General features: G+C 48.0%; 1 protein-coding gene across 1 annotated transcript in view; it reads left to right on the forward strand.

The window, feature by feature from the left end:
- Window positions 1–9,046, forward strand: part of PMFBP1 (polyamine modulated factor 1 binding protein 1) — a 49,518-nt gene extending 40,472 nt beyond the window's left edge. Inside the window, exons 12-20 of the mRNA XM_086351585.1 lie at window positions 614–781; window positions 1,050–1,187; window positions 3,473–3,637; window positions 4,408–4,575; window positions 4,917–5,084; window positions 5,927–6,027; window positions 6,527–6,601; window positions 7,862–8,100; window positions 8,794–9,046. Of these exons, the coding sequence (XP_086207711.1) occupies window positions 614–781; window positions 1,050–1,187; window positions 3,473–3,637; window positions 4,408–4,575; window positions 4,917–5,084; window positions 5,927–6,027; window positions 6,527–6,601; window positions 7,862–8,100; window positions 8,794–8,810 (1,239 nt within the window). The 3' untranslated portion in view covers window positions 8,811–9,046. The remainder of the gene's footprint in view (window positions 1–613; window positions 782–1,049; window positions 1,188–3,472; window positions 3,638–4,407; window positions 4,576–4,916; window positions 5,085–5,926; window positions 6,028–6,526; window positions 6,602–7,861; window positions 8,101–8,793) is intronic.
- Window positions 9,047–9,914: the final 868 nt, after the last annotated feature.

Consider the following 9,914-nt stretch of genomic DNA (forward strand, 5'->3'; position numbering starts at 1 on the left):
GGTTAGAACTCCCCTCTCTCACTGCTGAGGGACTGGGTTTAATCCCTGGTCAGAAGCTATGATCCCACAAACTCAGTGGCGAGGCAAAAAAAAAAAAAAAAAATTGCATTCTTCTTTATCTGGGAAGATGCTACCACCAATCCATTGCAAACTACTTATCCAGAATTTGTGTTAGAATTGCCAAGCCAGCCAGTCAGCTCCAGTTCCCACCACCAATAATAAGCATTTTCAAGGGCTAAGCTTAAAAACAAAAAGACAATATTATTTCTTTTTCTAGGACTCATAAGCTCTCCTTCTCAGTCAATTTAAAATTTTTTTAACTTTGAATTATTCTTTTTGTATTTTTCTACGATTTTTAAAAAATTTATTCAAAGAGGTTTTTATGTGGAAAGACTTGGTAAATAAGTGAGACCTGTATCTATAAATAGAAAATATGTCTAATTGAACCAAAAAAGAGTTGCTCAGCCTGAGGGAATTTTTTATTATACATGCTAAATAACCAAGGAGTTGTCCTCATATTTATTTCAGTCATCTCTGGATTGGGTTTCCACCCCTCCCTGCCCAGCCAAATGGAGTCTAACACTGACTTTCAGCCCAGCCTTTGTTTTCTCAGAACAGGGAGCACGCCTCCTCCAAAAGCAGTCTAGAAGAACAACTTCAGGAGATAAGCAGATTGCTGGAGGATAAAAAGGAGCAACTGAAAAAAAGCAAAGAGCAGCAGAAGTTAGTGGAGCAAGAGCTCGAGACATTCCGACTAGAAGGGAAAAGGAGAGAAAAGATGGTGAGGATAATCTGGAAAGACTCAGGGTTAAGAATCCCAGGGCTGGACCTGAGCCCTGCATGGCCTGGCGGGATATAGAGGCTGAGGGTACTCAGACCTCAGGAGAGAAGGGAGGGAAGGTGAGAAGGACGTGTGAAGGGGAGAAAGAAGGCCTGAGATACACCAGGCACAGAGCAGAGCTGTGCCTGAGGGCAGAGGAGGAGGGGCTTCTCTTCTGGTGATGAAGTAATGCCTCCATTCTGGGTGTTGTTCCTTAATCCGGGAGCAGTCCATGGAGAATCTGAGAAAGATGGAGGAGGAGAATGATAACCTCAAATCACAGGTAAAGCAATTTAGTATGCAACTGGACACCTCTCTCTGCAAACAAAACAGCACCCAGCAAATCAACGAGGAGCTGACTAATAAGGTGAGTACACAGAAACCCCAAGGGGGTGAGAAATTTGAGCTCTGTGACTCTTGACCCTTAAGTTGGCACCCAGCTCTTCTGCATCACAGAAATGCCACTAACTGCCTAGTCCATGAGCATTCTGGGGTGCCTGAGGCCCCACTTCTCTCCTGAAGTAGGGTATGCCTCCATCACCCACCTGCTGGCTGAGAAGGATCTCTTCCAGTTGCGGAAAGTCTTAATATCCGGTGAAGCCCCAAACCATCTGTGCTTTGGCATCAAGTCTTCCAGAGTTGCCTTTTAGACCAGAGTTGGGGGAACTCATTGTTTGGGGGCAATTTGCTAGGGAACACTTCCAGAAATAGTCCCAAAACACAAAAAAATGAGGTGGAAGGGGGACTTGGTTCTATTTCATTACATGAATTAAAGACAAAAAGGAGTCACTGGCTTCTAATGTATGTGAGGCACTGTGCTCACATTCAGTTATCACTGATTGACTATCTAGTTAAGTCCTTGACATGGCTTCCCTCTGCTGGTTTACAGAGGAGAGAAAGGCTAAGGCTCAAACTGACTTAATTAGGATGTGATGGGATGGAGCAGTGTTTGAACCTGGACCATCTGGCTGTCGCACCAAACCTCTTTTTTCTCTTCATCATGAATGGCAGTACTCCCACCTTTCCGGCCAAGAAAAAAATACAGCATCTTTATTAGGTGGTCTCCTGAATTATAAATGAGAGACCAAGCAGCTCTGATTCCTTCATAATAAAAAAAAAATTCACCTTAAAATATTATGACTATTCTAAGTGTAAGAATAGCACTACCCAGTAGAACTTTCCATGATGATGGAAAAGTTCTATATTAGAGTTACTTGATACTACATGCACTAGCCATATGGGGCTATTGAGTGCTTGAAATATGGCTTAGTAGCACTGAGGAACTGAATTTATAAGCTTAATACTCACCAATTTTAGGTTCTTTTAAATGTCTGTAGTCTCATGTGGCTAATGGCTGCCATCTTAAACAGCAGAGGTCTGAGGCACCAATGTTTCTGGAGTTTCGTCTCTCCTCTAGTGTGATCCAGACTTGAGGCCTTAATCACGCAAATCCCCAAGGAACTGTTCTCAATATAAGGCATACTGCCTAAATATTTAACATAGGCCTGTTATCACATTTGGGCTTCCCAAGTGACGCGAGTGGTAAAGAACCTGCCTGCCAATGCAGGAGACATAAGAGATGCAGGTTCGATCCCTGGGTTGGGAAGATCCCCTGGAGGAGGGAACGGCAACCCACTCCAGTGTTCTTGCCTGGAGAATCCCATGGACAGAGGAGCCTGGTGGGCTACAGTCCATGGGGTCGCAAAGAGTCAGACATGACTGAGGCGACTCAGTACACACGTTATCACATTTGCCAAAAGAACGTTAGTTATGTAAATATGCAATCTGCAGCACTAATTTCAGAATTCCTTTGATGGAAATCCAGAGGGGTCTGGGTGTGTGTAAGCACGTTCTGTTTTCTTAACACACGCCCCACATATAATAGACCTTTTGAATCACTGGAAACAACCCTTAGAAAGAGGCTTAGTTTTGTGTTCTAAACTGCATTTCCTTTCATCAGTAGTCCATATTTCAATTTTAAACACACTCTGTCAGGACTACATGTTCAGTTCATCCCTAGTATTGCCCAATGCAGTATTTCATTCAGTCTAAACAAATCATTTGGAATATTTAGTGAGCACCTGTTTAGTGTGCCACGCCCTAAGCTCTGGGTAACGGGGACACAGTGATGAAGAGAGCACACACCTCCATTCACGGTGCGTTAGGTCTAGTGGATTATGTCAGGGATTGAGGCACAATGCACACAACTGAAATGTCGCATCATGTTTATAACCCAGAACTGACTTCCAGGTTAACCCTAATCCTAACTCTAACCCTGAGACAATTAGCTGTTACCAGAAACCATCCAGTTACGAGTGTAGGGCGCATGCTTGGTTGGCATGCATCAAAGCTGTGAAATCTGTGAAAAAGACTTTTCATGTGCTTGCCACATCAGGGCCCAGTGCTTCCAATATTCCTTGTAGTTGGGGGATGTGCTAACTATTAATAGAAAGGAAGTTTGGGGAGAGGAGTGCAAAAGACTTTGGAAAGCAGCTTTTCCTCTTACAACGGTGAGGGGAAGTGAGCATTATCACAGACTGCTTGGCAAGCTGGTGCAGAGAGGAGAGAGACCGGTGCTTGTTTATCTTCCGTGAACACAGAGAATGCCTCTGTGGCCATGAACCCTGACAGTGATGTTCCCCCGCCCTAAAGATAACCTCTCAGAAGGAGATCATAGCGAGTCTGAAGATTCAGCTGGACAAGGCTGGGGAGAAAGAGAAGCATTACCTCCAGACCATGATCAGTAAGGACGTCTATGAGGAGTTATGCCGGAAGTCAGCCTGCTGCCAGGACGACCTCACACAAGCCCTGGAGAAGGTGGGCCACACCCTCGCATCTCCTAAGAGATGTGTGCTAAGTCACTTCAGTCATGTCTGACTCTGTGCGACCCTATGGACTGTAGCCTGCCAGGTTTCTCAGTGCATGGGATTCTCTAGGCGAGAATACTAGAGTAGGTTGCCATGTCCTTCTCCAGGGATCGTCCCAACCCACGGATCGAACCCATGTCTCCTAAGTCTCCTGCATTGGCAGGCAGAGTCTTTACCAACAGCGCCACCCATCCCAGGGCTGTTTAATATCAGAGTTTCCCCAAAAGCATGAGAGGTGCAGGAGTCAATTTCCTGCATGACCGGCTGTCACCAAGGCCATCTGCAAGCCCTTGCATCGGCGGGGATGTCTGTCCAGAGAAGGCTTGCTGCTTCTTAGTGAGGCTTTGGGGAAGAAGGGGATAGGGGCCAAATTGAGCAAGTCTTTGTGAAAATGGGTGACCTGGAGCAAGGTTTTCCCAATACCTGGGTTTTCAGGGAAATTCATGCTCTACCCCTGTGCTGATCACCCCTGGCTGATCAGTTCATAGAATTGGAAAGAGAGGAAATGGGAGCGCGAAAGGGGAGATGCAGAAGACTGAGCGTTGTCACCTTTCACCCCTCTCTGGGACACTAAGCAAGGTGACCGGGTGTCTCTGCCACCCTGGGGAGAAGAGGGTGGGGGATGTAGAACCCTTCCCCGTTCAGGTCTCGGCAGAGAGGGCCCAAGCACGATGACAGACACTCTCTACCCTCCTCCCCACATCTTTGTCTTTATCAAAGCTCAATCATTCGACCTCAGAGACAAAGAATCTGCACCGGAGCCTGACACAGGCCCAAGACAGGAAACTTCAGCTGGAAGAAGAAATCATTGCCTATGAAGAGAGGATGAAAAAGCTGAATGGGGAGTTAAAAAAACTGCAGGGCTTCCAGCAGCAGAGTGAGCTAGAGGTGAGGAGCAGCCGAAGGCTCGGGCTGCTGTCCCATCCAGGGGCCCAAGGTCACCTCTTGCACTCAGAGCTGTACACTTCGCCCTGAGCTACCCTTTGATTAACAGGCTCGCTCCCTTTTGCTGGGCTCCCTCCCTTTTGCTGGGCTCCCTCCCTTTTGCTGGGTTCCGCAGGTTTCTGGAAGGTGGCAATGAATCAGAGCAGGGTCGCCCTCTGCTGGCCGCCGAAAATAAAATACTCCCAGAGACTCTCCCAGAGGAAGGTCCCTCCCGCTTTGTCAGGGGTACTCAAGATCTGGGTGGCAGGCCAGGGTCTCCCTCCTCACCATGTGCTCCCGAGCAGGTGCAAGCCTTCGACAAAAAGCTGGAGGATATGAGCAGCCAGGTGCTGCAGTGGCAGAAGCAGCACCAGAGCGACCTCAAGATGCTGGCTGCTAAAGAGGAGCAGCTCAGGGCATTCCAGGAGGAAATGTGCGCCCTGAAAGAGAACCTCCTGGCGGATGAGAAGGAGGTGGGCGCCCCTCGTCTTCCGATCACTTCGTCCCCCAAGAACATCCATAGTCCACCCCCAAGAACATCCCAGGACCACACATGGGATGACAGACTCCCTTGGGTGGGGCTGGGGGCGGGATGCCTGGGAGCAAGGAAAGGACATCTTCCCCATTCAGTACCAAAGCAGGGTCTGGGTGTTCAAGGCCCACAGCTGCTGTCTCAACCCGACCATCTTCCTGTGACTTTATTGATAGAGATATTGAGCAGAGCAAAGGTCCCAATCCAGAGGGGAGAGAGTGCCATCTCCCTGTCAGGTACCCCAGCAGCCCCCTGACTTAGGTAATCACTGGTCCGTACCCCTCCAGACCGCGCCCCTTCTGACACCTCAGAATCGGCTGAGAGCTCCGTGGGCATGCCCAGCTCTCTGAGCAATGAAGTCTGTAGCAGGAGGCCGCCACGTGTCTCGGAGTGACTACAGGCCTTTGCTCAAATTAGGGGAAAAAAGAACACATCTCTTCCTACCCGATATTTTTTCTTCCATCTGTTTTTTAAAAGGTTTAATACACTGCTTTTTTAGAATAAGTCACTTTGATACCCTGAAAATCATTATTATAAAGGTACAAGCCTACTCTGTCTCTAGCATAAGTGGTATCTGCTCAGAGAAATCACCTTAGTGACAGTGCGCTGCTGTAGGAGAAGTCCTGCTGCGTTAGTTCCAATTCCGGCCTCGGGGTGCCTCCGGGTTGGACAGCAGAGTCAACGCCTCCTCTCCCAGGAAGAGAGGAGGCCTGATTTGGGAGTGGGGAGGTGGTAGGCCTGCGCTCCCTCCCCTTACTATCTCGTTTACTTCTTGTGCCAAAGCCCTGCCTGCCCCAGCGGTCTGCGCCCAAAGACAACTGCAAGATGCACCGAGAGAATGATCAGATTATGTCCAACATGGAGCAATGGGCAAAAGAGCAGAAGTAAGTGAGGAAAAAGCAGTAAGGCAGGGTTCTAAGGGCTGGAATCACACATGTGCTAAAGAATAGTGTCACACAGACACACAGAGCCCCCCTGGGAGGCTGATCCAGTCTCAGCCTGGCCCAAAGGTTAGGAATAAGATGAAGGGCCCTCAACCCTTCACACAGGTTCAGAAAGCCCATCCACCCAGCAATGGAGCAGCTCCCTGACAGAAGGGATACTTCCTCTTCCCAGCCTGGCAACGGACTTTACTGCCTTTCATTGCCTGGATCCCTTGAATGCTCTTGGGACCACAGTGGTTTTCCACTGAAGTATAGCAAGTCCTCTTCATTGCCAGTTGCAAGGAAGACTTTAACTCTGGGGGCTGAGGAACAAGTGGGGAGTGGGGGTCTAGGCCCAGCAGAGGCCTTGCCAAGAACACCCAATGTCCTTTTCAGCCAACTTGCGCTCTTGCTCACAGGGGTCTGGGAAACTCTTTCTCTTCTGTGAATTTTATTATAGGATCGCCAATGAGAAACTAGGAAACAAGCTCCGGGAACAGGTCAAATATATCGCCAAGCTGACTGGTGAAAAGGAGTAAGTCATCCCATGCCACCCTGGCTGCAGCTTGGCCCCCAAGGAGAAGAGTCAGCCGGGAACCAGGGATTCCTGGATGTGTACAGAAGGACCCCGAGTCCTGAATCTGTGTCTGTGTGACCTCTTGACACACCACTTGACCTCTTTGGGCCTGAGTCCCCCCACCAACGACTAAAAAGAGGTTTAATAGTCTCTTTGTCCATCTCTGTCACCTTCCACAGTTCTCAGGGGTCAGAATGCTAAGAAGGAAACAGGAACTGAAAAGCCGACTGTACTAGTTAGGGTAGTGGCTAAGCTGTGGTAACAGAGAGTCCCTCTCCAAGTGAGGGACATAGAACAAAGAAGGGACTTCTCTATGAGGGGAGCAGTCCTCCCCTCATAAAAGGAACACCATCTTTTAATCTTCATAACAAGAGCTCAACTAATATTTGTTGCTTCCACATATGAGGCCCTGTTCTAAGTGCTTTACATGTATTCATTTATTTAATCTTTATAAGACCTCACACGTGCAGTGCACTTATAATCCACATTTATGGATATAGAAAGGGAGGGATTCAGGCTACATACCTAGTCCGTGATCTCATGACCAGTAAGCAACAGAGTCAGAATCCCAACATGGGAGACCTGAACCCAAAGCCCCTGTCACCCACTGCCCTCAACACTGGTTTTGGAGAAATGCGGCTGTTAGTATTAGCAGTTGCCATTTATTGAGCCACAGGGTAATGCTCAGTTACCTTTCCCCTCACCTACATGGAGCTGCCATTGCGTCCATAAAGTGGGGACACATAATTTGCCCAAGCTCTCAACAGAGCCAGGACCCCCTGTTCTCTCAACCTTTCAGCTGAGAGAGGCGAGAGAACTTGGGCATTGGCATCAGAACTGAGTGCAGATGTTTCCAAGGTGTGGCCATGAGAAACTGAGGACACGCAGCCCGAGTCCTTCTGGATCTTCTGGCTCTTTGAGTCAGATTTCTATAATTTATCAAACTGGATTTTTATATGAGCCCCAGAAGGCAGATCAGGCTGAATTGTCCCCATCTAACAGTTAAGAAAGCCAGCCCAGAGCTGACATGACAGAGTGGGTCAGGAGTGCCCACCCACTCTGGGCCCACCCCAACCCCAGACCTGGGCTTCTTCCAGGGGATGCACATAGGCCTCCATTTCCACAGAAGACATGAGAGCCCTAGCTCTGGAAGGAACTGGGTGTCCACAGGGCCAAAGCGGACCAGACACCCATCTGTCCTTCCCTCTCCTTCCCCAGCCACCTCCACAATGTGATGGTCCATCTGCAAAAGGAAAACAAGAAGCTAAAGCATGAAATAGAGGAGAAGAAGCTGAAAGCTGGGCCCTCGAGGGTGTATGCCAAAGCCCTCTGCCAAAGCAAAACAGAACCCACAATCAGGGGGAAAGTGTACGGTACCTTGGGCTGGAGGGGGATAACCCAGGATGTGAGCCAAAGAATGGACATCACCAAGTTTGTCGGGATACCTCACTGCTCAGGTATGTCCACCATGGCTTCTGCTACTTACTAGGATGTTGTCTTAGTCCAATGAGTAACCACCCACCAAAAAAAGCATGATATTATTTTTCAAGAGATCACTAGATTGGAAATTCAAAGAGGTGGGTGGGAAATGATCATTTGCTTAGTTACTCTGGACCAGTGGGGAAGGAAATGGCAACCCACTCCAATATTCTTGCCCAGAGAATCCCATGGACAGAGGAGCCTGGTGGGGTACAGTCCACAGGGTTGCACAGAGTCAGGCACGACTGAAGCAACTTAGCACACACTGAACCAGAGATCACTGTTTTCTCCTCTGTAAAGGGAGGAGGCGAATGAATTAAGGCTCATTCTGATCTAAGATACTTTGATGATGACCCAGGTGCCTCCTGTCTCAGACCTATCCCTTCCCCAGACCCAGTCTCTTTTGGGAGGTGTGGAGACAAGAGGGGGACAGACAGAATAGGCATCTTTCTCCTGTGATGTGTTCTGGAAACCTCCAAGAAGCCCTGGTGTCCGCTGCACAGCCTGGGTCCCAGGCTACCTTTTTTGCCACCTCTAGACTCCATGGTTCCCCCCTCCCAGGGAAGGAGTCACGTGCCACAGAGCTGCCTCACCACAGGACTAGTCCTTAAGGAATCACCTCACTAATTTCTTCTCAAATTAAGACTGTCATTTCTTCCCTGTTCCCTCAGGTTCCTCATTTTGCTAGAATCAGCACCTTGCCCTGAGCATCATTTCCACGCATGTTTTTCAGAGGACAGTGAGTTCCCATCCCTCTCTCTTGACTTGGACCAGCTCTAATGGGAATATGTCAAGGTCCCAGGCTATTCTGCAAGATGATAACGTTTTATTGAGTTTTGTCCACTTCCTGCCGTGGAGTGAGCCTTGTGAACTATACTATACCCTCTCCGGGCCCAAACTCTAAAATAAAGACATGAACACAGACGTCTCAGTGCGCTCTCGGCGTCTCGCAGACACTTGTGCCTACTCAAGTCCCCAGCAACGTGCTTACCTCCATTTTCTCTGCATTCTAAAAAAACAAGAGCTCTCTTTCACATATGTAGTGAAAGTCACTCAGTTGTGTCCGACTTTGTGTGACCCCATGGACTATAGCCCTCCAGGTTCTTCTGTCCATGGAATTCGCCAGGCCAGAATACTGGAGTGGGTAGCCGTTCCCTTCTCCAGAGGATCTTCCCAACCCAAGGATCGAACCGGGGTCTCCTGCATTTCAAGTGGATTCTTTACCAGCTGAGTTATGTATGTAGGGGGACTGTAATTCCCAAAGCAAGCTTCTGGCTTGTCTGGATTCGTTTTTAAACCAACAAGAGATAATTCGCTCCTTTTTTATTCATTTCCGGAATTTAAGAAGAAAAAAAAAAATACTTAGAAACCTCAAAAAGAAAAGTAATCCTGAGATCCAAAAGAGAGGGAGATAAATAAATTATGCACTTTTCAAATGGAGGAGGAAGAAATGGCCATCTACTTTCTCACTGCCCACCATATTCCTTTAAGTTTTGTTTTTTTCCCCAGCCAGCTCAGTACAAGTAAAATTCCAGTTATAACAAACTCCAAGGACAGCTAACCTATTTTATTGTGGTTGGATTTTGTTCAACTGAGTACATGTCTAGAATTTGTATTTCTAGTCTATAGAAAATTGAGAGAAATATTAATATGAAAGTGAAAGTCACTCGGTCATATCCGACTCTTTGTGACCCCATGGACTGTATGTAGCCCACCAGGCTTCTCTGTCCATGGAATTTTCCAGGCCAGAATATTGGAGTGAGTTGCCATTCCCTTCTCCAGGGGCTCTTTC

Source organism: Bos grunniens, chromosome 18, assembly GCF_055505025.1.
Source record: "Bos grunniens cultivar Pamir isolate PY7600 chromosome 18, Bosgru_T2T1.0, whole genome shotgun sequence".
NCBI classification, from domain to species: domain Eukaryota; kingdom Metazoa; phylum Chordata; class Mammalia; order Artiodactyla; family Bovidae; genus Bos; species Bos grunniens.